The 26,902-nt window shown below is 46.9% G+C and overlaps 2 protein-coding genes across 3 annotated transcripts in view; one reads left to right on the forward strand and one right to left on the reverse strand.

Moving 5' to 3' along the window:
* Positions 1 to 665: 665 nt before the first annotated feature.
* Positions 666 to 26,902, forward strand: part of WDR91 (WD repeat domain 91) — a 30,099-nt gene continuing 3,862 nt past the window's right edge. Inside the window, exons 1-14 of the mRNA XM_010357991.2 lie at positions 666 to 849; positions 2,478 to 2,657; positions 3,235 to 3,442; positions 5,015 to 5,097; positions 6,110 to 6,240; positions 7,737 to 7,902; positions 14,161 to 14,319; positions 15,968 to 16,161; positions 17,207 to 17,357; positions 18,614 to 18,708; positions 18,887 to 19,055; positions 22,908 to 23,016; positions 23,796 to 23,908; positions 25,216 to 25,413. Coding sequence (XP_010356293.1) covers positions 727 to 849; positions 2,478 to 2,657; positions 3,235 to 3,442; positions 5,015 to 5,097; positions 6,110 to 6,240; positions 7,737 to 7,902; positions 14,161 to 14,319; positions 15,968 to 16,161; positions 17,207 to 17,357; positions 18,614 to 18,708; positions 18,887 to 19,055; positions 22,908 to 23,016; positions 23,796 to 23,908; positions 25,216 to 25,413 — 2,079 coding nt within the window. The 5' untranslated portion in view covers positions 666 to 726. The remainder of the gene's footprint in view (positions 850 to 2,477; positions 2,658 to 3,234; positions 3,443 to 5,014; positions 5,098 to 6,109; positions 6,241 to 7,736; positions 7,903 to 14,160; positions 14,320 to 15,967; positions 16,162 to 17,206; positions 17,358 to 18,613; positions 18,709 to 18,886; positions 19,056 to 22,907; positions 23,017 to 23,795; positions 23,909 to 25,215; positions 25,414 to 26,902) is intronic.
* LOC104658060 lies at positions 11,927 to 14,208 on the reverse strand. 2 transcript variants are annotated; one of them, XR_004058081.1, is made up of 2 exons: positions 14,048 to 14,208; positions 11,927 to 12,394 (listed from the first exon to the last, which is right to left on the reverse strand). XR_004058081.1 is itself a non-coding variant. In XM_010357990.2 (2 exons), exons 1-2 carry the CDS (start codon positions 12,541 to 12,543, stop codon positions 12,064 to 12,066), a joined length of 384 nt encoding a protein of 127 aa, XP_010356292.1. In that variant the 5' UTR covers positions 12,544 to 13,831; the 3' UTR covers positions 11,927 to 12,063. The 2 variants fall into 2 exon arrangements, 1 of the variants encoding a protein (XP_010356292.1); XM_010357990.2 differs by lacking the exon at positions 14,048 to 14,208 and adding an exon at positions 12,491 to 13,831.

Here is a 26,902-nt window from a genome sequence, read left to right on the forward strand (position 1 = left end):
TAGGAACTTGGTGTATAATTCTCCTGAATTTAAAAAATATACACACATACATACCTTTTTTTTTTTTTTTTTTTTCACAAGAAACCAGGACTACAGCGTACATACATTCCTATGAAATTTGCCTATCCTAGCAGTGCATCTTGGTTATCTTGCTGTGTAGCCAATTCGTTTTACTAATGAAAGCAGGGCTTTAGGGGAGTTAGCGCTCCCTGAGGATACGCGTGGTTGTGGCTTCACGCAGGTCACTCTGCTCTAAGGGCTCTAGCTTCCTCCCTGTACGAGGAGGGCAGGGGGCTGGGAGCTCTGCGATGTAACGCCAACTAACAGGGCGCCGCACCCCCTGCCCGCCTCGTGACTACCTGGGATTTTCTTAAGGTCCAGTCTTGCTTGACTTGGGTGGCAGCTGCCACTTTCAGTAAATTCAGACAAAGCCGCCGCCAGCGCCGCCAGGACCTCCCCTCGCCACCCCTCGGGCGGGGTGAGGATGACCCCAGCGGCCAGGCAGGGTAGGACTGGCTCAGGGGCGGGGCCTCGGGCGAGTCGGGGGCGGGGCGCCAGCAGAGGGGCGGGGCCTCAGGCTGGGGCGCCTGGTGCGTGCCGACTGGTAGGCCTGTCCCGGCGTGACGTGCTCGGCGCCCGCGCCCGGCCCCGCCCCATCGCTCCCAGGCCCCGCCCCTCCGTCGCTCCGTCCCTTGCCGCTCCACCCCTAAAGACGGTGGCGTTGCGATGGCGGAGGCCGTGGAGCGCACTGACGAGCTGGTCCGGGAGTACCTGCTCTTCCGCGGGTTCACGCACACACTGCGGCAGCTGGACGCCGAGATCAAGGCGGACAAGGAGAAGGGGTTCCGGGTGAGGGCCGGCGGGAGCGGCGCGGGCAGAGGCGGCCCGAGGGAGCCGGGAGCGGGCTTCCCCCCAGCACTGCCTCCGGGGCGGGAGCGGCGCTGTCACTCGCGTCGGGGCGCGGGAGACCTTAGCGCGTCCGACCCCAGCTTGACGGATGAAGAACTGAGGCCCTCAGACGGACGGGACCTGCCTGAAGCCGCCCCCCGAGTCAGGCGCATCGCCGAGGCTGGAGCCCCGATGCCGCGGCTTCTGGTCCAGGGTTCTGTCTCCACTCCAGCCTCCTTGGCCAGGATGGCGATGAGGTTTTAGGAGCCGAGGTTAGGTAGATGGTTGCGTTTTGGCAACAGATATTCGTGTTGGCTTCCAATGGCAGTGGAAGCAAAGAAGTCTGCAGTTCAAAACGTTAGCTGTGTTCAAGTACCTGCGGTGTTTGTTTAAAATGGCCTCGTCAGGGACTCCTTCGCAATTTTGCTTCTGTAGTTGTGGAAGACCTCATGGCACATTAGAGAAACCCAAACTTCCCCTACTCTAAAATGATTTTGCATTGCGAGGTTCTTGGAATGTATATGTGTGTGAGTTGTATGTTTGTATGTACTGACTTCAATGAGAGGCAGTGAGCTAACAGCAAGAGCACTGGAGGGGAGTTAGGAGATCTGGTTTCCTGCCTGGACAAAGTTAGTGGCTACTTAGTGGCAAAAGCAAATCATTTCACCCCTCTGGGCCTCAGTGGCCTGATCTACAAGCTAGGGGCGTTGGATTGGTATTGATATCTAAACCCTTTTCCAGATTCTGTACTCTGCTGTAAATGCTCCTCCCAAGGAGGTGACTTCCTTGGCTGACACTCTGAGCAGCTACCACGGCTTCGGTGGAACTCTGATGACTTGAAGGAGTCAGTCCGTGCACCTCCTTATGATCCTTGGTATCCAGGAATTGTGGAGATTCTCTCATACTCTCTTCTCTCCACCCCACACCCTTTTTAAAAAATGTGAGGTAACTGAGACTACAGTTAAGCAACAATGCCGTTTTTTTTTTTTTTTTGGAGACAGAGTCTCACTCTGTCACTTGTCACTTAGGCTGGAGTGCAGTGGCACAATCTTGGCTCACTGCAACATCTGCCTCCTGGGTTCAAGCGATTCTCCTGCCTCAGCCTCCTGAGTAGCTGGGATTACAGGTGCGCACCACAACACCCGGCTAATTTTTGTATTTTTAGTAGAGTCGGAGTTTCACCATGTTGGCAAGGTTGGTCTCGAACTCCTGACCTCAGGTGATCCACCTGCCTCGGCCTCCCAAAATGCTGGGATTACAGGTGTGAGCCACAGTGCCTGGCCTGGCACTGCCAAATTGATCAAGTAAGTCAGAGGCAGATCCAAGATCTCGAGCCAGATCTCTTACGTTCTGGCCCAGAGCCCTTTTACACCTGAAATTTCCGTGCTTGCTAGAGGGTCAAACCACTTCTCTAACATCAGAAAACTGAAAAACCATTGCATTAGTATGTTTTGAAAATGTTATAGATTGCTAACTTACAAATTTTTTTTTACACCCAGAAGCCATGACAAGAGGAAAAAACTTTATTCCATGCAGGGGAGAATTCCCTTCTGTCCCTTACCATCTTCTCCATCCATGTTTCTCACCAGGTGGATAAGATTGTGGACCAGCTGCAGCAGTTAATGCAGGTGTATGACTTGGCTGCCCTTCGGGATTATTGGAGCTACTTGGAGCGTCGACTCTTCAGCCGCTTGGAGGATATATACAGACCCACCATCCACAAGCTGAAAACCAGCCTGTTTCGCTTTTATCTTGTCTACACAATCCAGGTACCTGTTGATTCAGGGTTTCTGTTTCCCTTAGTGGAAGGAGCTCTTTGATCCTGAAATAGATTTTCTTCCAGTTCCTAGAGAGGACTCTGTATGTGATTATGGGAAAGAGTGCAGCAGTTACAGTGCAATTATTTTTGGCTGTTTTCCTTCTTTTTTTTCCTTGTCGTCATCTGTAGATCATCTGACTTGTCTTCCCCATTCCTATTTCCTTTTTTATTCTAAGCACGTAAGCTTAAAACAAAGGTGGTATTTTAAAGAATGTAAGTAGCTGGGTTAAAGTTTGAGTAATAAAGATGATAGCTGACCTGGAGGAATGAGTCACTTAGTTATTTGAACATCAGCTAGGGATTAATTTTTAGGATGGGATTTATCATTAGAACTTCAGTTTAAACCAGCTTTGAAATGACAAGTTCCTTGAGAAAAGAGTGATGATTTCCTTTATATTATGGAATTTTATTTTGCCAGTTACCTGGCAGGCTGATAGCCAAAGGTTGTCTGCTGTACAGTGATGAAGAGTCTTACCTCTGGATTTCCGTCTCTTCTCCCTCCTTGCTACCTCCTTGTGTCTTGGCAGACAAACAGGAATGACAAGGCTCAGGAGTTCTTTGCAAAGCAGGCCACAGAACTCCAGAACCAGGCTGAGTGGAAGGATTGGTTTGTCCTGCCCTTCCTGCCATCTCCGGACACCAACCCCACCTTTGCTACCTACTTTTCTCGACAGTGGGCCGACACCTTCATTGTGTCCCTGCACAACTTCCTGAGCGTCCTGTTTCAGTGCATGCATATCCTTTCAGTTGCCTGGGGCTGAGGACCCAGCCTGAGGCCCCTAGACCTCAGGATCAATAGCCCGCTGCTCTCCATACAGGCATTTCTTCTACAAAAATGTCCGGGGACCATTTTCATGCGTCATATGAGGGGACTGGACACATTGTGGTTGTTTTTGTCAGTAAGCCAGGGAATCATGAATCTTAGTTCTGACACTGTGCTGCTGAAGTATTAGCTGACGTGTGGGCAGGGACAGTGGCAGCAGTGGAGTGCTAGCACCTACTTTGTCAGCAGGCACTGGGGTTGGAAGGCAGCTGCTGCTTGGAGAAACCGGGCAGTCTTGAGAGTACCCTCTCTGCATGAAACGTGTTCCAAGGGATATACCTTTGCTGGGATTAGGTACAGATGAGAAGACTTCTTGGGTTGGAACTTTTGCCTGCGTTAGTGTTTGAGTTACTGTCTCTAATAGTAACTTCAGTGTTCCTCAAGTTGCCAGAAAACACAGTAGCTTTAAGAATATATATGCGGATATTTGCGAGGGGGAATGAATGAGAATGCAGGTAAATAATTTATGGCCTACCAAACATACAAGCCAGAGCTCCCGGGGCCATCGTTTATACTCTCTAGGCTGGAAATTTAGAGGAGGAGAAGGGAGTCTGGCTTGAATGGGGCTGGCTGGTGAGGCACTGATAAATTTGGGTGTTTAGAGGCCCACCCATGGGCGGGCATTTTGGCCTCTGGGAGGAACACTTTGTGGTGGAGGTGGGAAGGGCACCTTTCCTGCCTTCGCCCTTTCTGTGCCAGAGATGAGTGTGAATTCCACCCTTGCCAGAGCTGCCTTGTTTCCTCCCCCTTGCTCCCTCTCTTCATCCTGAGGGCTCTCCAGTTAGCCTCGTGGGCCCTCCAGTGAAATCGAAACTGTCAAAGTCTTTTCAGTGGTCCTCAAACTAGGTTACACACATATGGGCTCCAGTCCTCTTTCCAGTTCTGAGGCCCTGTCTGCTCTGTGCTCCTCCTAACTGAGGCTGCCTGAGGCAGTGGAGAAGGACCAATATCCCAAGCTAGATTGTGGTTGTTCTTGGGGCGGCCATGCCATCTGCAGAAAGCTTTCTCTTCTCAGTCCAAACCTTTGCCAGGGAGAGGCTCAATCTGGGAGGCGAAGCCAAGTGACTGGTCTTTTCTGCCTCATTGGCTGTATTCTTGTGGAGCCACTGGCCTCCAGGGCTGCTTTTAGCTGAATGTACTGACCTCCCTAAAGCTCAGACTGGCTGTGAAGTCCACTGGATGCTAGCTGTTTGCTGCTGGTATTTGAGAGAAAATGCTTAGGTTTGGATTTATGTCCCCTTTGTGGGCTGGCCAGGCAGATGGTCATGTGTCTGTGAGTCTGTCCGAATGAAATGAGGCCAGACCTAGAGAAAGTCTTCGAGACAAGGGAGCGACTATTTCATTAAGCCCACAAGAGCCCACAGCACCGCTCCTGTACTCTGTTCTCTGTGTCCCTGTGTCTCATGTGTTTTGCTGATGTGTCAAGGGTTTGGGAAGGAGTTGTAAACATTTCATGGGCTGGCTTATTCTTTAATTCTGTGCACCAGTCCCTGTGATCCTGAACTTTGATGCAGAGTGTCAGAGGACTAACCAGATTCAAGAAGAAAATGAAGTTCTGCGTCAGAAGGTTTGTTCTGAATAGGCTTGCTCCTGGGGAAGTACTTCTGCTTTTTGTGTGTAAAATTAGGTAGTGGCAGTGGAAGACTATATTAGTCAGCTTTTCACTGCCACTACCTAATTTCTCAGATGGAAATGAATTACCAGAAAGTCAGTATTGGGAATTTGGAGAGTAACAGTCTCCCAAAACCAGAGGTGAGATTCATATTTTAAGTCAGATATATAGCATGAACAATATAGTAAGAGTAATTAACTTTTAAGGAGAAAAAGACTGTGTGCATCCACCTTATAACTGACCTGTTTTCGTATGTCTGTTTCATCTTTCCACATATAGCTATATATGTGTATGTGTATATACACACATTAAACTATACGTATATGTATATATGTAAACTATATATGTAAAGTATATATACACACGCATATATATAGTTTACAACCCAGATATAATTTAGTTGTTCCTACTCAGCTATATGCTTCTCTAGTTCGATAAAACAGTAGAGCCAGGGGACCCACATTTGCCTGTACATTTTGCCTGAGGAACATTTCTCTTTCCTGAAATTAAGATCTCTGTAGGTGATATTGTTAGGAAAAGGAAGATTATAGGCTGTTCAGGTTCTGGGGTTTAAGATTCTTGGGGTTTGAGGTGTGTGTATATGTAATTTTCTTCAGGCAAAAGGTTAAAAACGCTGTAATTCATTAAATTTTTTTTTCCATTCCAAAGAGCAAAGCAGGATGGGTGGAGCTATTTTTCTCAGTGAATCTAGGAGGAAGCAAGTCAAATGATTAAAAAGAAAATGGGTTTTGGATTTCTAATGGGTTTTGGTTTTCTCACCTCATTGTTGTTCAGCGACAGCAGTCACTTTTCCCAGTCTGCAGTGAGCAGAGTGAGATGGGCCCCTTGATGCTGAGGCGGGTGGCACTCAGACCAGTGGGCTTGGATGCAATGTGTCTAGATATCTTCCTCCACAGAGGGAAGGTTAGGTGAGATCACTGGCTAACTCAGCCCCACCCCTGTGTAGCTTTTTGCATTGCAAGCTGAAATCCACCGACTAAAGAAAGAGGAGCAACAGCCAGAAGAGGAAGAGGCCTTGGTCCAACACAAATTGCCTCCTTATGTCTCCAACATGGACCGCCTGGGGGACTCGGAACTGTGAGTGTGTGTGACGGCCCTCTCCTTTTCTTTGCCCTCTGTGCTCTCACCCCCACGGTTCCCTCTGATCTTGCCTTGCCTGTAGCCTTCTGTGCCTGCTGAAGGAGAATTGCGGAAGAGCCTCCTGGTACACACTGCTCTTGCTTGAGAGCTTTATTTTTATTTTTAGAGATGGAGTCTCGCTCTGTCACCCAGGCTAGAGTGCCGTGGCACAATATTGGCTCAAAGCAACCTCTGCCTCCTGGGTTCGAGAGACTCTCCTGCCTCACCTCCCAAGCAGCTGGGATTACAAGTGCATGCCACCATGCCTGGCTAATTTTTGTTGTATTTTTGGTAGAGATGGGATTTCATCATATTGGCCAGGCTAGTCTCAAACTCCTGACCTCAAGTGATCCACCTGCCTTGGCCTCCCAAAGTGCTGGGATTTCAGGCATGAGCCACCACGTCCAGCCTTGCTTCAGAGCTTTATGAGTAAGGTCCCCATGGCCTCAAAAGTCCTCTAGAGTTCTGAGCCTCCAAGCCTGTGGCTCTGCCTAGAGCTGGGGAACTGCACAGCTCTGCCAACTCTACATCCAGATATGTGTAACCTGGATAAATAAAAACAACCACTATGGTAAAGTCTTGGGAAGGTTTTGTGCATTGGAAGGAGCATCTCATGTATGGAAAGATTGATAACCACAGGTTGGATGCATTCCTCAGTAGAAGCATGCACCTCTCTGATGGTTTAAAGAGGAAGGCAGATTAGAGAGAGGTATTTGACCTTCAGAAACAGCCAGTTAAAGCAGAAGCCCCAGCTGGTGATAATAATAGTAGTGGTTGAAGAAACGGAGGTACACACAGGTGAGGAAGATAGTGATTGATGAGTCACGATGCAAACCCAGGCAGCCGGATTCCAGACCTCCACATAACCAAGTACTGCACCAGATGACATATCTGTGGTGGTGGAGCCAGTGCTTTCAGATGGAAATAAAATGCGAGCCAAATATGTAATTTAACTTTTTTAGTAGCTATGTTAAAAAAAAACAAAAAACAAGATGAAGTTACTTTTAGTGATATATTTTATTTGGCCTAGTATATTCAAAACTTCATTTCAATATGTACTGGATATAAACAAAATGTTAATAAGCTATGTTATACTTCTTTTCATGCCAAGTCTTTGAATTCCAGTGTGAATTTTACATCTCAAGCACATCTTGATTTGAACTAACCACTTTTCATGTGCTCAGTAGCACACGTGACCAGTGGCTATCGGACAAGACAGCTCTGAGTTTACTGTGACCCTCAAAGAAGAGCCGCAGACTTCACCCTTGTAACAGATACGCTGCTGGCTCCCTTTGTACAAAAAAATGATACCAAGGATACCACCTTAAAGCCTAGCCTCCTGGACCTGACCCAGGCCTGGTCACTTAACATCATCCATAGCCCGGGAGGTCTATGTTCTTGGTTTTCCACATCCCGTTTCAGCCCTCTGACCCTGTGGTGTGTTTGCTGACCAGTGCCATGGTGTGCAGCCAAAGGAATGCCTCCCTCTCCCAGTCACCTCGCGTGGGCTTCCTGTCCTCGCTGCTGCCTCAGAGTAAGAAGAGCCCCTCAAGGTTGTCGCCTGCCCAGGGCCCTCCTCAAGCTCAGAGCTCGGCCAAGAAAGAGTCCTTCGGTGGTCAGGTAAGCACAAGTCCTGCCTCTCTAACTGTGGCCAAGAAGCCCCTAACGGCTGCCTATGCTTCCAGACCTCCTGGTCAAGTGTAGACTTATTTGCCCTCCCTTTAGGACTGATTTATTGGGCATGTTGATGAGATTCTAAATTGACATCTCATTACCTTTCTTCCCCCTTCCCTGCCTTTCGTCTCAGAAAGTGATGGTTCTGCAGGATGAGAATCTAGATAAGACTGTAGCGGAGGAACTGGGAGGAGGAGGAGGAAAATCCACTGAATGCGTTCTGGCTCCCCGCTCCATCTTCACCTGTGGCTAGACTGCAGGCACTGTGGTGTTTGAGATGCTAGGTAGATGCTTGTGCACTGATCAAGGCAGTGCCAGACCTCACAGCCCGGTCTCCTGACCCAAGGGGTTGCCTTCCCCTGCCTGCACTCCTGTGCCAGTTCTCTGAAGTCTGTGATGCTTCCTGGGTGAAGTAGTAGATCTGATGACAGGAAGCAGGCTTTGAAGAGTCTCCCCTCTTTTCTCATAAATTTCCTATGAACTCATGAGGGCTTATGACTATGTTTTGGTGGCTCAACTGTGGGTTCAGGCAATTAGAATTTTGAATTTTTGGTGATATAAAAATAGTGTTTGGCTAAAGAGTAAATCAAGAATTACCTCTGAATCCATGCATTTTGCCTACAAGTTGGTATTTGCTGATTCTGCAAAGGATTTTCACTATTTCTTACCTTTATGGAAAACTGCAAGTGGATTTTTTTTTTTTTATGTCAGCTTATGTCTAAAAAAGCCAAGGGTCCTACTGACTAGTTTAACTAGCAGACACTGTCAGAATTCATTGCTTTCAGAAATGCCTGCAGACTGTTTATTGCTTGCATAGGGACACTTTCTCTTTGAGTGCATTATTAGTTACAGTCATAGTCTGTGGCTTCTTCTCTTACCAGCCTCGGCGTGAGACCAGTTGCAAGTGGCACAGCAGTTTGGGGCTGCTTGCTATACCCAGGGAGGTAGGGGTCTGCCTCAGGCTGCCATTGGAATACAGCACTTGGGCTGGGTATTGTTGAGCTGGAGACACTGAGCAGGACACTGGATCAGAAAGAGCATGGGCTTTGGGGCCAGGCAACTTTACTTTTAGCTCCTCGTTTGTCATTGGTGCTCAGATTGCTTAAACTCACCCCAGTTTGCTTGGGATGATAATATAGTATTTACTTCCCAGGGAAGGATGAATTGAGCGGCTAGAAGAAGAGTGCTTGGCAGAGGGTCAGCACTCAGTAAATGTTGGTAGTAGAAGTTGTATTCCTGCAGGCCCTGGCCCATGTGGGTACCTGAGTTAGTTCTGAGACCTAAAGTGCCATTAATGCAAAAAAACTATAATCTTAGCAGCCATGAGGGTTCAGGCAGTTAAAACTCAATCATGGTTACTCCTGTGAATATTTTTCTGAAATTCAAATCTTAAAGTTAGAATTCCAGTTCTGTGGAATGTGGCCGAGTAAGTTGTACTGCTTGCTTTCTGGATCTCTCACTGTGCAACATTTTATAAGTTTAATAAGTGACATGTGGAATGTTGAGTCCTTTGAAATGAGCTTGAAATTATGAAATTCAATTTCATTAACTTGAAAGAAAACATAGAGACAGCTTCTGTGGGAGTAAGCTGTGGCCATACTGTATGTGGTTAGGAACTATGTGTCACATGGTGAGGTTGAAATGAGATTGGAAATTACTTGTGCAGTTTACAGCTAAGCAATGGGGATAAGAATGTGTGATTTGCAGTAAAACATGCCTTACCTTTCCTCTAAAATATAATGGAACAAAGATTGGGTCACTGTGTGGTATGTTAACAGAGCAGTTTCTAGTTCTTCAGTGAAGACGAAAGAGATCTCTAATCTAAAAAACCCAATAGTCAGGTCACTTGTTTTTTATTAGTGGTAGATGATTTAGATTCAGCATTAATGTTTCACTTCTAAAAGTAACTAGTAGATTTGAGGTTCAAGAAAATCACAGAATTTTAGAGTTAGAGGGAAGCTCGAAGGTCATCTGGCCCACCTTCTGCTGAGTATAGGAGTACACTGTCTGGATTGATTGCTTCCTAAGATGCAGTGCTCACTGCTTGTCAAAGCAGGAACATATGCATGTTAGAAAGCTATTAGAAGAAACTTCTTTATGACTTTTCCTCATGGATCTTAGCTTAGCCCTCTGGAACTACATAGAATAATAAGGCTTATTGTATAGAATGATTCTTCCTATCTTTTCCATGCTAAGCACTCTTGTTCATCCTCCCTTCAACTCCCACCTCAACTGTTTGTCCCTATGGCATGATTTCCCCTCACATCCTGGCCTCCTGCTCTGGGGGGACATTCTAATGTTTCCATCCCACTATTACAATTAATGCCCAAATTTGAGTGTACGATTCCAGATGCTCTCTCACAGATACTAAATGCAGGGCATGGAAGGATCACTTCCTGCCATTTTGATAATATACTGCTTTGAACTCAGTATACAATGGCATTGGTTTTTAAATAAGCCACATTGCTTTATTAGTGTATATTAAGCATATCATCTTTTTTCCTTGCTACTACTACACCAGAGCCCTTCTTTTTTTTGTACTGTTAAAGGATAAGCACACACAAAAAAATAGGCTGTATTTTATTGTTAAATTAGCAATATTGTAAAAATGATTAGACTTTCCTATCTTAAATATAGTTTATAGAGAGTGTCGTAAATTTTGCTCACATAAGCATTTTGTCTGCTTGTAATTGGTTGCTGTACCCGTTGTCATTATTACTGAAACATTCATAGCATTATTCTTGTAAAATAGATGGCAAAATAGATGCAAAATAGATTGCTTTTATATTGAAAGCCTGGCAAATACTCTCCAGGCTTTCAATATGAGTCTGGAGGCAATTTTTTTTTTTTTTTTTTTTTTTTTTTGTGTGGAAATAACTGCAAAACTACACTTCCCAAGCCCTTCTAGCATCTCTAATTACAAGAGCCAGGGAGGGCACATCCATAGCAGGCTTGCCTGGGCTGCTGCTTGGCTCACATAGCCTGTAGTTTGTACTCCATCCTTCCCGCCAGCGATAATTCTGCTCCTTTTACACCCACTTGGTGAGCCGTGGAAATTACCTCATTATAGAGATACCCTTTAATCAGCTGTAATGTAAGGCAAGCAAAGCATCCACAAACTTCTGTGTTTGTGACTCTTATTAGTGTCAAATTACCTCCCAGTTACTGAGAAGTAAGTGGTCATAACCACTGCCCTGAAGGTTTTTCCCAAGGATCTTGACAGGAAGGGGAAAGCCTGTCTTTCATTCTGGGATTTCTGTGTTATGAGGGCCCGTTTTCTGGGTAACTTTGTTTAGCTTCAGGTGAGACCAAATTACTGGAACTTGTTTCCTGCTCCGTCTGGATGGCTGCCATCCTAGTAAGCTCTGTGAGGCTCTGGAATCCCTCCTGACCTACTCAGTCCACCGGAAATTAATGGGTATCAACTTATGTCTGTCTCCAGAGTGAGAAGATCAAATGATAAGACAGAGGTTACCGTGTCTCTCTTGAACTGCAGGAGTCAGGTAGATTATGACAGAATATACTTTAGACTATTGGGATGTTCTATTATTTGAAGCCAGCAGTTAAAGACTATTATGAGGGTTGCACTTAAAATGAAAGAAAACTTTCAATTAACAGTTATTTCATCTGTCCATCAGTCCATCCATTTGTCTATTTAGCCAGTCATGAATGAGTGCCCAGCTTATGCGGGTGTGGTGCTGGGTGCTAAGGTTACAAAGATGTGTAAGGTAGAGTCATAGTAGAAGAAGCTTCCAGAAGGGTGCGAGCTTCTCTGTGTGCAAGTGTCATTGTCTAGAGAGTACACAGTTCTGCTGACGTCTTTCATTCTCTGCAGCTCTTTACCCATACGCGAGTGCTTGGCCATAATTGTATGGATTTGTTTGAAGGTAATGACTTACATTGCATTGTGACTTTACCCCTTTTTCCTTTGTTTTGTCTTGCTTTTTTTTTTTTTTTTTTAGCTTTTTATTTCTGAAAAATTAACAGTTGCCAGTAAACCTTCACTTGTTATGTACATTTGTGGCTAGACACAAATTGGCCTTCACTTACTTATTAAAAAGTTTTGTGGACAACCGCATTCACCAGCTTTTAATATATTACTACCTTTTATTCTTCTTCTTCAGTGACTAACATAGATTTAAGGAGAGAGGAGAACCTCTCCTCTTCTTTAAGCAAAATCTGATAGGTCATGCTTAGGTCCATCACTCTCTTGGCATAAACTGCCCTATCATTGTAAAGGCAGTTCTTCTTCTCTGTACCAGACGCCTTCCTTGCTATCTTGACTTGTGAAGGAAGTATTACCTTTGTACTTCTCAGTGTTTTATTGTTTGCTCTTGCTGGGGAAGTGTTACAAGTGGCTTTCAAATCAGCGAGAGGAATTCGAAACCGCCTCCTTCCATCAATATTCACCAATTGAATTGAGCACTCTTTACTGTTGCTGAAAAAGGAAAAGACACCATTTATCCAGTGGAGGGGCTGAATAAGGCAGGAAGGGGCCCACAAAGTGCCTGTCTCCCTCTGTAACAGTTCCCACCTTTGTTTCCAAGGCAGAGTCCCCCTGTGGCCCACGTACAGTGTGGCATACATGTAGCAGCGCAAAATGTGGCACCTTCTGGACTGTGATGCTTGGTGTTTGCATTTTCAGTGATTTGTTCTATGGGAGTTTCAGAGCCTTGTCTTGAAACAGGACACGACGCAACTGCCTACCACCTCCCCAGACCTTAGCCTTGACAGCCAACTCCAACAGGCCACCTCCCCACTCCATCTCTCTGAAACTCTCTGAGGAGTGGACATTACCTCTCCGTGGCTTTTGTCCTCCCAGGACCCATACACAATTGTTATTGACACAGTTCTAATACTTGGAATTAAATGTGTTTATGGCTGATTGAGACAGATTTACCATCCTTTCTTTGTTCACGGAAGTACCTGAAATTTATAAACAGGCCAAAAATAGCAAATACCCTGCAGGTTAGCCATGGTTTGGTTCCAGGTAAGCTAATAGTCCTTTAAAATTTTCTTTCTTAACTGTTCACATGGCTGCAGGATTCCAAGGACTCCATGTTAATCATTTTAAATTGTTTACTGTTGACATAAAAAATCAGAAGTAGAAAAACTGGAAAGCAGTAGGTAGACTTCGATTGAGTTTCTTCTCTTCACTTAGGGCTTGTGTAGAAATGGTTTCTCAAGAAGACTGGTCTCAAACCTGAGTGGCTGTTTGCATTCATCTCTTGGCTAAAAGTGTAAAAAATGAGGGTGAGGGTGTTTGAACATCACAATTTGTGGGTATAAACCTGGAAAAAGAGAGCCCTGTCCAACAATCTGGAAAGGTGCGGGGTGGCAGCTCCTTTTAAGAGTTTCTAGATTAAGAATAGAGACTTCTTCTCTCTATATGCGTGGGGTGGGGATGATCAAATTCATTCCCTCTTGTTATAACTTAGTTGACCCTATCACTCTTGTTATGAAAAGGAGCCAGAAAATACCAGTTTATTTCCTGTCCAATTTATCTTTCTTTAATGTTCCTTGGGTTTTCAACAATTTCTGTTAAGAATTTCTGGTTTTTTAGTAATCACTTTTAAACATCTCAGTATTTGTTAATATTAGCTGCTTTAGTCCACACTTGGCCCAAAACAAGAGAGGGTACTGTGTTCCATTTCCCTCCAGAGGCGATTGCTTGTTGCATAAATAATTTTTAGATTGCCCAAAAATATTGTTGCTTGTAAATGTGTATAACACCAAGCATAGGCCCCGGCCTTCCTTAGTCATCACTTAGTAAGTGCTGGCTCTTCCCCTTCAACTAGACTAAATTGTTCCGATTAGATCAAGGTGACATCTCCCTCCAGATGAGAGATACCGCAGGATGAGGATTGCAGGTGACCTGTCCTCTTAACAGGTAGAGGACAGAAAGAAGGAGGTCATAGCAGGGGCTGACTATGACCTTACCTACCTAGCTAAACCAACACCATTTTAACCACCTGCCCCCAACCCACCGTGCCCCCCCCACCGCACCCCTGTCCTGCCCACTGCCTCCCTCCACCGTGTCCCCTCCTGCCCACTGCCTCCCCGCCCCCCGCCCGCCCAGGGCTGACCTTACCTGGGAGCTGTAGGGTAGAGAAGGCACTCCCTGGTTCTTGCTGCTTTCCTGGCATGCTTATCATGACCTGGGCAGATGGGAAGAGACTTCACAGCCAGCTTCTTTTCCTCTAGGGCACCAAGGGAAAGGACCCGATGTCAGGAGCCAAGGATGGGAAGAGCCTCCTCAGCGGGCTGGCCACTGGGGAGTCCGGCTGGTCACAGCACCGGCAGCGGCGCCTGCAGGACCACGGCAAGGAGAGGAAGGAACTTTTCTCCACAACCACTTCCCAGGTATGGGGTTGTCCTGAACACTCCTGGGGACACTCATGCAGCTACTGAGGAGCAATGTGGAGGCCTCCTCTTCTCTCTCCTCTGAGTCTGCTGCTGTGCAGAGTGTGCTTTTGCCTAATTGGTTTTAATGGCTTGTATTTTGGTTATTTGGGTTCATCATTTGCCTGGCTCTTCTGTGGTCCATTTCTCCCATGCTGCATTTCCTTAAGTAGGGGCCAAAAAATGCAGGCCTCTGGAAGTGCTCCCAGAAGATGACTTCTGTGATTAAGCTGGCTTGGGAACCTTTGCGTACTCATCCTTCCCTTAGGTTAATTGTGCTTAGCAGCCTGTCCTGGGCTCCTGGAGACCTGGTTCCCTCGGTTCACCCAGTCACTCAGACTTGCTTGGTCACAGGATTCCTTTCTCCTGTGCTGCCTGAGGCCCAGCTGCCTGCATTGCTGCACTGAGGGCCATGTGCCCACACAGTGGGAGGCTGTGGCTCAGGCCCTTCTGTGCTGAGCCCGGGGCTCTGGGGACTCCCCTCATTGGCCAGTGTGGGCCATGGCCTGCTCTTTGTGGCATTACAGCTCCTTCTGTTTCTGCCAGATACTCCTGATCGATGGCAAAGTCTAAGGTATTTACTGGTTCTCTTGCTCAAGTCACCTTCTTGACCATTTATCTCATAATTGAGGCTATTTGCCTGTTTTAAAGGCATTTCCTCATTAACAGCCTGCTACTGTGGTAACAACGGAACCTTAAGACTCAGATTATAAGTTCTGGCATTTCAGGATTCAAGATGCACTTGGGGGCCAGCCACAGCCCCATAAGGTCTGAAGTTCCTCTGTTATTATTTTTTATTGTTGAACTCCTCCTCCGGCCTCTCTGAGGAAGCACTTGCAGGAGCATCTGGACCCCAGGGCTAATAGAGAGTGCCCTGGCCGATGCCCCCAGCCTGGATTGTGTCTAGGTGAGCACCAGATGGTAGCCAACACCTGCTGCCCCAGGGACGCAGAGACGGGGCAGCCTTGAACCCCCAGCGGCCCTTGGGTCTCTGTCTTTCTTACTGGCCAGTTGTGTCTGTTTCTTAGTTTCTCAGTGCCCACCTCCCAGGAGGGCTGGTGGGCCTAGGGGTGCACTGGAAAGGGGCCGGGCTTACCTGTCACCCACCCAGCTTCACATCCAGTTTCTCCCCCTTGCCAGCCGTATGACTTTGGGCAAGATATTTGGCTTCTCTTTCAGTCTTTTAGTTTCCACAGCTGTAAAATGGGGAAAATAATAGCATCTTTGTTCGAGGAGGACTAAATGAGAGAAATCTGTAAAATGCTCAGTGCGGTGTGTGACCTGCACCACGCATCCTCCCCCTGGCCTCTTGTCACGGCAGATGTGTGTCCTGGGTCCCATCAGCTGTGTCACAGAGAGGCCACAGCCCCCTTTCCTTCAGCAGGGCCTGTGTGGAGCGAAGTCTCCAGGAAGGGGCTGTCAGGGGGGCAGGCCCTGCACCCTCCTGGGATGAGTTAAGCAGTACCCTCGCAGGTCAGAGCTCTCCTCTCCACTCTAATTACCAAGAGACCCGCAAAATGCTGCGGCCTAGGCCTAGTCCCCCTGTGGTGTATGCCCTGGTGTGGGGGACCTTTTCCTGGCTGACTTGTCCCCGCCCTGCTTGTGACAGTGTGCAGAGAAGAAACCAGAAGCCAGCGGCCCAGAGGCTGAGCCCTGCCCAGAGCTCCACACGGAGCCAGTGGAGCCACTGACTCGGGCGTCCTCGGCAGGCCCTGAGGGTGGAGGAGTCCGCCCTGAGCAGCCCTTTATTGTGCTGGGACAGGAGGAGTACGGGGAACACCACTCGTCCATTATGCACTGCAGGTGGGTTGGGCCTGGGGCCAAGGAAACCCTGGGAAGCTCAGATTTTCAAGCAGCGGCCAGCAGGAGATGGCAGAGAATGGGGGCTTGGACAAGGGCCACAGTCATGGCTGAAGAATCATGGGAGTTGCTTGGAGCTGCCAGCGGACTGGTCAGCCCATCTGCCCTTTGTTTTTTTTTTTTTTTTTTTTTGAGACAGAGTCTTGCTCTCTTGCCTAGTCTGGAGTGCAATGGCACGATCTTGGCTCACTGCAACCTTGCCCTCCCAGGCTCAAGCGATTCTTGTGCCTCAGCCTCCCAAGTAGCTAGGACTACAGATGCCTGCCACCACACCCATCTAATTTTTATATTTGTAGTAGAGACAGGGTTTCACCACGTTGGCCAACCTGGTCTTGAACTTCCCGACTTCAAGTGATCTGCCCATCTCAGCCTCCCAAAATGCTGGGATTACAGGCATAAGCCACCACACCCGGCCTCTCTGCCCTTTCTAATTGTGTTTTTCTCAGTTTTAGGAACAATTTACCCTACTTTAGCCCCCCAAACTCACTCAATTTTAATTTGCTTTATGTTGGTACTTTTAGGTAAATACCTAATTTGTAATTTACCGTTTGTAAGTTTTTACTTAAGCACAGTAAAAACCTTTCAAGAACAAACCCTAGTGAGGCATAATTTTCAGCTGGTAGGTGGGTTTCTTGTTTTGACAGCCCTGACAGCTCTTGGGGCCCTTGGGCTGTTCTGGAATGTGAGTCTGGAGGCTCTAAATCTCCAGAGACTGCAAGTGGCCCCAGGGCAGGGCCCTGCAACTCTTGCTCACTGCTGTTTGCCCAGAGTTGACCAAAAGCTCCGCACATGGTTGGCACTTAAGTGTTTCTTAAACAAACGAATGAATATTTCTGGAAATAGTCTATACCAGTCCTTTGAATGTAGACCTCTAGGGATTGTTTTTTAAAAACGGTAAGGAAGTCAGGAAAGCGATCATCTTGGCATTAGCGGAAGAGGATGGGGACTGAGAAGCCAGCTGACAGGCCTCCCTTTTCTCTCACCTCAGAGTGGATTGCTCTGGGAGGAGAGTCGCCAGCTTAGATGTAGATGGGGTTATCAAAGTGTGGTCCTTCAACCCCATCATGCAGACCAAAGCGTCTTCCATTTCCAAATCGCCGCTGCTGTCTTTGGAATGGGCCACCAAACGGGACAGACTGGTGAGTAATGGTGGTCTATGGGCCCTGCTTTGCTGGCTCAGTGGAGGAATTCCCCAGGGTTCTCCACCGGCTGAGTCAAGACAGCCAAGCCAGTTCTCCTCCCTTCTTTTGATTACTGGGGATTCAGGGACACACATCCAAGACTGGCCAGAAGGCTCCTGTTGTGGGAAGGCAGTGAGGTTACCACATTGACAGATTGAAATGAGCTGCAGGGGGCCTGGAACACACGGCTTCTTCCTGTCTGTGGTGGTGTGCCCTGGCGACTACCTGCCAGACTGCCGTCCGCCCATCTGTCTGTGTTTCCAGCTGCAGTTTCAGTGGGCGCCCTCCCGTGCCAGGCCCCATGGGAAGTGGCTTCCGCTGGTGAGGGGCTGGTGTTCTATTTCGTGGTTCCCATGGGTGTTACTGTCCCCAGGAATAGTACAGTGTTCTTCCTTCTGGATTTTGTATTTGAGATAGGACTTGTAGTTAAGGAGGTAAGACTGACTTGCTGTTTTTTCTTTTACTTCATTTGTGGGGATCATACCACATAGCCCAAGATGCAAACCCTGTTTTTCTGTAATTTTTGGCAGCTGAAGGGATTATCCTCATGGATGACCTCAGGGCTTGCCCTTTGCCAGCGCCAGTTTGCCAAGTGAACGCCAAGGTCACACTCTACCTAATATTCCTGGGAGACACCCTCAGACCTGGGCTGCTTCTGGCACTTTCCTCTGGCACTATTATTATTTTTGAAGCTTTTCACCAAATAAGTCACAAGTTCCTGAATGCAAGGATAGCCCCTTTTATTTTTTTTCTGGAGGTCTTTATAGACCCAGAGCCAGAGCTGTCCCCTGAAAAGGCAAATGGGAGTCACCCAGGCCCCATGGCAGCCGAAGCCAGTATGCTGGGAGGGGTGCTGGGCAGACCAAGAGTGGGAAGGAAGGGTTCCAACAGCTGGCGTTTCAAACTGAAGAAAGGGAGGATCAGAGGGCCTCATTCACCAGCCGGAACATTTCCAGATGTGTCCAAGGTGACACGTCTCTCCCATACCACAGATACTTTTTGTGGTTTTGCTTAGAAGTTCAAGGTCAGCTCTCATGTCTTTCTTTAATTTTAAAATGAGGCCCATTGTAGCCAGATTTCCCCCGAACTGCCTGGATGCATAGAGGAGGGGCCTCACCCCCACAGCCTGCCCAGCCTCGCCCCCTCTGGAGATCCTCCCTGACTTGGCCTCACTCCATGCTATCCTTCCCACCTCCCGCCCCTTGTCGTTCCAGCTCTTGCTGGGCAGTGGTGTGGGGACAGTGCGTCTCTATGACACGGAAGCCAAGAAGAATCTCTGTGAAATCAGTATCAACGAGGACATGCCCAGGTGAGCTGGAACCCACCCCCCACCATCAAGGCCGCAGGCTACCAAGTGTGGTCTGCGGGGCTAGGCCTTTCCCGAGCCTTGTGCCCCATCTCCTGTGCAGGATCCAGCCTCAGGACCAAAGTGCACCCTCCCTCTGTGGGCAGGTGGAGGGTCTGACCCAGGCCCATGTGTGTTGCAGAATCCTGTCCCTTGCGTGCAGCCCCAACGGGGCCTCTTTCGTCTGTTCGGCTGCAGCTCCGAGCCTCACTTCCCAGGTGGACTTCTCAGTACCAGACATCGGCAGCAAGGGCATGAACCAGGTTCCTGGCAGGCTGCTGCTGTGGGACACAAAAAGCATGAAGCAGCAGGTACGGGCCTGCCCTATGGCTCTCTCTTGAGCCAGGCACACTCTCTGCATTCCCTTGGGTTTCTGAAGAGCCTCTTCCCTCTTTTTGCTTTGGTCTCCTCAGATTTTTAATAAAATTTTAAGTGTTGAAAAGTAGTGTACTCCAACTGGGCAGATTGTTAGTGACATGTCATTCAGAATTGTGCTACAAACTTAGGAGTCACACAGAACCTACCAGAGGGCCCCTGTGGTTGATTTTTTAGGAGAGGACTCGTGTCTCCCTCTGACATCCTGTTAACTTAGAATTGTATGAGAATTATAGCAGCAGCAGCCAGCAGTATCAAGGACACAGGCAGATTCATAAGAAGCGAGGTGACCAGACAGCCTGTGAACTTGCTCCCAGGGGACCTGGGCCCCACCTTGGAGCCGAGGACCCCTTCCTTCAAGACAGTAATAGATGCTGCAGCTGCCACCCTGAGCCCCAGAGAGACTGAATGATGCTAAACTCACCTTCCAAGGCAGTGCTACTTCTTATTAAAATGATTTGTTTCACTGCTCACAAGTCATACGGCCTTTATGTTGAACACATTGTTTCCTAATGCTGCTGAAAACTCGAGGCTCCTACTTTCAGTTGGTTCCTGTTCCAGATGTTCAGTTTGTTCTGTTCTGCATCTGCCTGTAGAAGTGCTCTGTGTTCCCTTTGGGTCTCTCAGACCTCTCAGGCCTGTCAGGGTCACACCCGAATTCTTGACCTCCACCCCTTGCCACATCCATCCCTCCCCTCATAATTTTCCTTACTTTGGCAAATGTGCCTCATCTAGAAATTTGGGATCTTGGCCGGGTGCAGTTGCTCATGCCTGTAATCCCAGCACTTTGGGAAGCTGAGGCAGGTAGATTGCTTGAGGCCAGAAGTTCAAGTCCAGCCTGGGCAATGTAGTGAGCCCTTGTCTCTACAAAAAATTTAAAAATTAACTGGGTGTGGTGGTGCTCACTTACTTGGCAGGCTGAGGCAGGAGGATTGCTTGAGCCTGGGAGGTGGAGGCTGCAGTGAGCTGATGTGGTGCCACTGCATTCCAGCCTGGGTGACAGAGTGAGACCCTGTCTCAAAAAAAACAAAACAAAAAACAAAAATTGGGGTTCTTCCCAGACCTGTCCTTTTCCCTCTGCTCACACAGTCAGTCCGTAAGCAAATGCTGCCAGTGTGTTTCCAGTCTGACCACTTCTCTGCATTTCCAGGGACATATTCTAGACCTATCGCTTGTGCCCCTCTCTGCCCACTGTCCTCTCCACTGGTTTAATTCAATTCCTCTTAGTTCGTAGCATCTTGTATTTTCCTCCAAAGCTCTCATTACAATTTGTAATTATGTGTTTACTTGTGATTGTCAAGGTTTTAATTAAACATTGAATACATACAAAAGCATATTGAAATCATAGGGGTATAGTATAATGAGAAGAAAAGCAGTACAGTGAGCACCCGTAGACCCATCGCAGTTTATAGAGAGCATCACCAATACATTTTAGCTCTTGTGTAGTTCTTCCCAATCTTGGTCTTTTTCTCTTCCAGAGAGAACCTGTTTTGAATTTTGTCATACTGTTGCCTTACTTTTTTTTTTTTTTTTGAGACAGAGTCTTGCTCTGTCACCCAGGCTGGAGTGCAGTAGCACAATCTCGGCTCACCACAACCTCCACCTCCTGAGTGCAAGCAATTCTTCTGCCTCAACCTCCCAAGTAGCTGGGATTACAGGCGCCCAACACCACATCCAGCTAATTTTTTGTATTTTTAGTAGAAATGGATTTCACCATGTTGGCCAGTCTCGAACTCCTGACCTCAGGTGATCCACCCACCTCAGCCTCCCAAAGTGCTAGGATTACAGGCATGAGCCACTGTGCTCGACCTGCCTTACATTTTAAAAATTACTTTACCATGCTATTACATATCCCTAAACAACCAAATTTTTGTTTTGTGGGTTTTCTGACTCCATATAAATGGAACCACAGTATATGTGTTTTTCTAGAATAGCTTCTTGTATTCCAGGCTGAACACTGCTTCCCTAACCTTGTGACTTGCCTCATCCTCTGGCTGCCTTTGCTGAGACCGGGACATTACCTCTCCATGTAATTGGCATTCCTTCGTTGTCTTTTCTCTCTGTTTGCTTTTAAAATCTTCTCTGGCTCTCTGGGTCTGGATTTTCTGGTTTTTAAGTTTTAAAATTTGTTTTTTTTAAAGTTCTGCTTGGGATTTGTTTTCTGAATCAGAGGATTTATGTCTTTGTTCAATTCTGGAAAATTCTCAGTCATCATTTTTTCCAGTATTGCGGTTCTCTGATCATCTCTTGCCTTCTGGACCTCCCATTCCATATGTGTTGGCACTTGCCTCTTCCTCTTTTTTGTTTCACTTGGCGGCATTCTTGATAAGAGTTTCTTCAGATCTATCAGTTTGCTAATCTTTCCTTTACTATACTATACCTAGTTTTCTGTTTCATCTATTTATAAGGATGGTAATTTAAGTTATTGTATTTCTCATTTTTAGAAGCTCAGCTTCATTTTTTAAAACCTGCTTTGTTGTGTTTATAGTCTCTCATTTTTACCCATATTTTCAATTCCTTATGTTATTTCGTTGAACAATTGAATGTGCTTGTATGTTGTGCGTTATAAATCTAATGTCTGAAGTTTGTGGGTCTAATTCTGCTCTGTTTCTGTGGGTGCTGGCTCCTTTTGTCTTATTTTCCTGTTTCTTATGAATTGTGATCATGGTGTTTCTTGGGCTAGTATCTCTGAGAATATTTTGAAGTTTGGGTTGGAGGTGCATTTCTTTGGATTTACATTAGTTTTTGCCAGGTTCCTCCCATGTCAGGGCTAGTTTGTGGTTATGAATTTGCAGGGAGGTAAGTTTTCTTGTTATCCCTTTCTGTGAAGTAGGTTTATTTCTAGTTCATTCCTGCACTGAAGGTATAGCTCTTTGGAGTCCCAGCTCTGTGTGACAGTTTCTTTTTTCTTTTTTCTTTTCTTTTTTCTTTTTCTTTTTTTTTTTTTGATTATACTTGAAGTTCTAGGGTACATGTGCACAACGTGCAGGTTTGTTACATATGTGCGGTTTCTTATCGCCTGACCTTGGGCAGGTCACACATTGTTGTCTCCAGGCTCCTGAGCTCTTCATGGGAAGCAGAATGGGAACTTGAGTCACCTGGATCTGATTAATGCCCCATAATGAAAGGCAGCTTTGGAGTGCGCTAGTTCTCTGCATTCTTGCTTTGTCTTAGTTTTGGCCCTAGAGGATTCTTTTATTTGCTAGCTCAGTACTCTGTGTGTATTTTAGATAACATTCTATCTTGCATTTTTAATTTCAGGAGGATTATTTAGGGTTCCCAGGGTTCCATATTGTTTGAAATGATAATGTTCATTCATTACGTTATGTTAGACCTTATGTTCTATGAGGTGGTTTTGTTTGCTACTACATTTCTAAGTGTTTCTGTGGGGAGCCATAGGGCAGGTTTATTAGTGTTGTCTGTCATCAAAGGTGATTGATGAAGTGTTATTTTCTGAGAGCAATAAGATTTTTCAATGAGAATTTGCTTGGAATGCATTCTGGTGAAGTGTAGGCTGCTAAGATAATGTATTATTTATTTTATAATGGAGCAAGCATGGATTATTATCTATCTATGGAAAACAGAATAGGCACAGAGACCTTGTTCTCAAAAGAGCACAGAAGGTCACTGGCACAGCACTTTGGCAAAGGCTCAGATCTACATTTCCAGATTACATAAGGGAGGAGCTGGTGGAAAACCCAGTCTGGGGCACCTGTCTGCACTGGAATAAGCAGCATGCCTGGGCTCAGTGAAGATCTGCTACTGGCATTTTTGTTTTGTTTCAATAGCTCCAGTTCTCCCTGGATCCAGAACCCATTGCTATCAACTGTACAGCCTTCAATCACAACGGGAACCTGCTGGTCACAGGGGCAGCTGATGGCGTCATCCGGCTGTTTGGTATGCAAGTGTGCTCATAGCAATCCTTGGTATCTCCTTAGATGTCCCAGGCATTTTTTTTTTTGCCAATGTTGGATTTTTTTTGCCAGCTGGGCCAGAGGCTTTTGCAAAACCCTGACTTCAGATGCATGTACTAGAGCTTAACTTTGGTCAGTGTTTTCAAAACACCCACCATAATAGACGTGGGAGGGGGTGGAGCTCAGCGGTCCTTGAGTCTTGAGTTGTTCCATCTGAGTCCTTGTCACCCATGTGAAATACAGGAGGGCACACAAGAGTACTGCCGTCCTACCCACTTGCTGTGGGTAGTTCATTCTCAAAAGCATCAGAACAGTGCTCCTTAACCAGAGGCGTACATCAGAATCACCTGGCATGCTGTGTACAAATCCTCAGGTTGGGTTCTGTCCCCGGGAGACATCCCCAGAGCCTGGGCTGGGGAAAGGCAACTGTATCTTTAGGGGATTCCCAGGGCGCCCATGGGGAAGTTACAGAGGGCAGTTTCTTGGGTGTCTTGCTAGACTTAGGGCTGTCCAGATGAGGTCCCCTCAGGGAGTCCTGAGCCTTGCTTCTGACCTGGTGAAAGAAGCCACCTCTGAGGCTCAGAAGCAGCCTGACATCTTGGGCAGGGTCAGCTTTATGGTGCTCACTGGGTCCTGGGTGCCTGCCCTTGGCCTCAGAACAGCTGTCAGCCTGAGTAGAGGGTGAGGGGGCCTCCTGCTGCAGGCAGATGCCTTCTTCAGAGCCCTGGCCAGGATGTGAGTGATGGTGTCTCATTGCCTCAGACATGCAGCAGCACGAGTGCGCGATGAGCTGGAGGGCCCACTACGGGGAGGTCTACTCTGTGGAGTTCAGCTATGATGAGAACACCGTGTACAGCATCGGCGAGGACGGGAAGGTAGGCAGCCACAGGATTCAGATAAGAGAGCACTGGGATGACGTGGGCCGGCTGCAGGTTGTGGTCATACTTGTTATTAGCTCTGCCACCTGGGGCCTCTTTTTGTAGCTTTGTTATCTGTAGAATAGGGATAAACTAGTAATTCGTCTTACAATCTTTGTGAGGTTTTAGTGAGTTCAGCGGGAGCTGGCTATCCTTATGAAAGGAAATATCAAAAATTACTCATCTTACCATAGATGGATCTGTGGGGTCTGGATTTAGGGCTGAGTTTGCTTTGATGGGCTTGGTAATGAGTGGTCCCAGGACCACTCATGGATGTGTAGAGTTTGTTAAGTGGCTGGGGACAGCTTCTTAGATGCCTACAGACCCCAGCAGAGCCCAGAGATGTAAGAAGGAAGCCAGAAAAAAAGGAAAAGTAAATGCCCTTGGTAGATTCCCTCTGTGGAGGGTTAGGAACTAGGAATAGTGACCACATCAGAAGGGGAGCTGGCAGGGGCAGAGGTGGGAGAAGGACGCCATTTCCATGTGTGCGTGCCTGGACCTTTTGGATTGGACACTGTCTTTTTATCTCTTGAAAGGAGTAACTACAAAATAAATTCTTCATTTGAAAAGTTTGGGAAGGGACTTTTACATTAAAGCTCGACTTCCTTCTTATGTGGGATGCTCAGTGAAGAGGTGGTCACAGCCAAGTAACCTGTCCATGGGGTAGGCTAAGGGATGATGTCTGCTGTGGTAAGGAGCTGAGTTTATAATGGCATCGCCCAGTGTTCCATTGATTGTATGCCTGAAACACTGGAAATATATGTGGAATGTGTCCTCTGTACCTTGTTCCTAGGACAGAAAAATCTAGCTGGGTTCTAACTCTGATGATGATGATGATGATGATGATGATGATGATGATAATAATAATAATAATACTAATAATAATAATAGGTAACTTGAAGCATTCCTTCTGCTTGAGAGACCAGGAATCCAAGCAAAGCCACTTGCTGTCCCTTTTCCTCTCCTAGGGTCAGGCCAGAGGGAAAGAGAAGGGTTGAACTTCGATGTGAGGTTGCTGCCTCTTTTTCTAGATTTTCTTCCCTAAAAAATGCTTAAGTCATGTTGGCCAGAGATAGGACTTGTAGACCTGTCACCTGCTTTTCTGCCTCTGGCACTTGAAAGGCTCTTCAAGGATGTCAGCATTGTGGCTAGGGGAGGTGGGCCGCCCTCTCCAGCCTCTGCTCTGGGGTGGGTTCTTGCTCTTCCTTGAGGCCTGCATTGGCCGACTCTGCTGAGAGCACCCTGCTTGTGCCCTGTGACTGCAGTTCATCCAGTGGAACATCCACAAGAGTGGCCTCAAGGTATCCGAGTACAGCCTGCCCTCAGACGCCACAGGCCCCTTTGTGCTATCTGGATACAGCGGCTACAAGCAGGTTCAAGTCCCCAGGGGCCGACTCTTCGCTTTTGACTCGGAGGGCAATTACATGCTGACATGTTCTGCCACAGGCGGCATCATCTACAAGGTAACTGGTGGTTGGGGGTGGGAGGTGGTGGTATCGTGGTGGGCAGAGATTCCTCCCTGGAGGTCTGGGCCATGTCTGCTGAGCGTGGCCCTCTGTCCCCGAGCTGCATGACTGTGGAGATGCCTTTGACAAACGATAGGCAGCGCCTAGAGTGGGGGTGTCCAATCCTTTGCCTTCCCCGGGCCATGTTGGAAGAAGAAGAATTGTCTTGGGCCACACATAAAATACACTAGTGATAGCTGTTGAGCTAAAAAAAAAAATTGCAAAAAAAATCTCATAATGTACTTACAACACAAATTTGTGTTGGGCCTCATTCAAAGCCGTCCTGGGCTGCATGTGGCCCGCAGGCTGCAGGGTGGACAAGCTTGGCCTAGAGCCTCCTTGCTGCAGGCCTGGCCAGGGCTGCTTTGCAGCTCAGGTGGGTAGAAAAGATGGGACCGGGGCATAAGACCCCCATTCTCTCTGCTCATCTTTGACCAGATTCTGCCCTTTCTCTGCCTTCTTTCCTTGGGAATAGCCTGTTATAGAAATTGCTCAGGAGTAGGGAGAAGAGTTGGGGAGTGTCGGGATGGAGGAACATGCCCCCAACCAGGTCCCAACTAGGTTGTTTATTTTGTTTATTTTAGTACTCTAATCTGGTATAGATTTATTAATTTATTGAATGTCCCGTAGGTCAAGTATATTCCAGTCCAGGTTTTCAAAAAAAGTTTTAAATTTTTAATTTTTGTGGGTACATCCATAGGTATATATATTTATGGGGAACATGAGATGTTTTGATTCAGACATGCAATGTGAAATAAGCACATCATGGAGAATGGGGCATTCATCCCCTCAAGCATTTATCCATTGCATTGCAAACAATTCAATCACACTCTTGATTTTAAAATATACAGTTATTATTGACTATGGTCACCCTGTTGTGCTATCAAATAGTAGGTCTTATTCAGGTCTTATTCATTCTTTTTATTTTATTTTAATTTTTTACCCATCCAGTCCATGTTAGAGACAGAAATTTGAGGGTATAATTTGTCAAGCCACAGTGTAAGTTGTCCACATTGTTTTTTGTCCCTCCCTTTACACGTTTGTTTTAGCTCTTAAGTCAGAGCTTATTTCATGTATTTTTAAGTGTCTTCTGTTTTACTGGTGTCACCTAGACTAATGATGGGGATTTGTGTCATAGCCTAAGCTTCTGTGTCTGGTGTCGAGTGGGTCCATTCTCAGCCTGTGTGATACTTTTCAGTTATTTGCCCACTGGTGGTGTTTGTGTAGGATCAGAGTCCTTCAAGGTGGGATATTCTCAGCAGCTCTTGCTGCCACAGCTCATTGACCTGTCAAGGGCATGTGTTTTGGATGGCAATTTTGTGCTGGGCATTGGACCAGGCACTGTGGAGTGTATGAAGAACATCCAGAATATGATCTCTGCTCTCTTGGGGTGCACACTCAGAAAGAGACACAGTACTAAGAAAGGAGAGCAATGTGGAGTTGAGCA

This window comes from Rhinopithecus roxellana, chromosome 6 (assembly GCF_007565055.1).
Source record: "Rhinopithecus roxellana isolate Shanxi Qingling chromosome 6, ASM756505v1, whole genome shotgun sequence".
Taxonomy (NCBI): Eukaryota; Metazoa; Chordata; class Mammalia; order Primates; family Cercopithecidae; genus Rhinopithecus; species Rhinopithecus roxellana.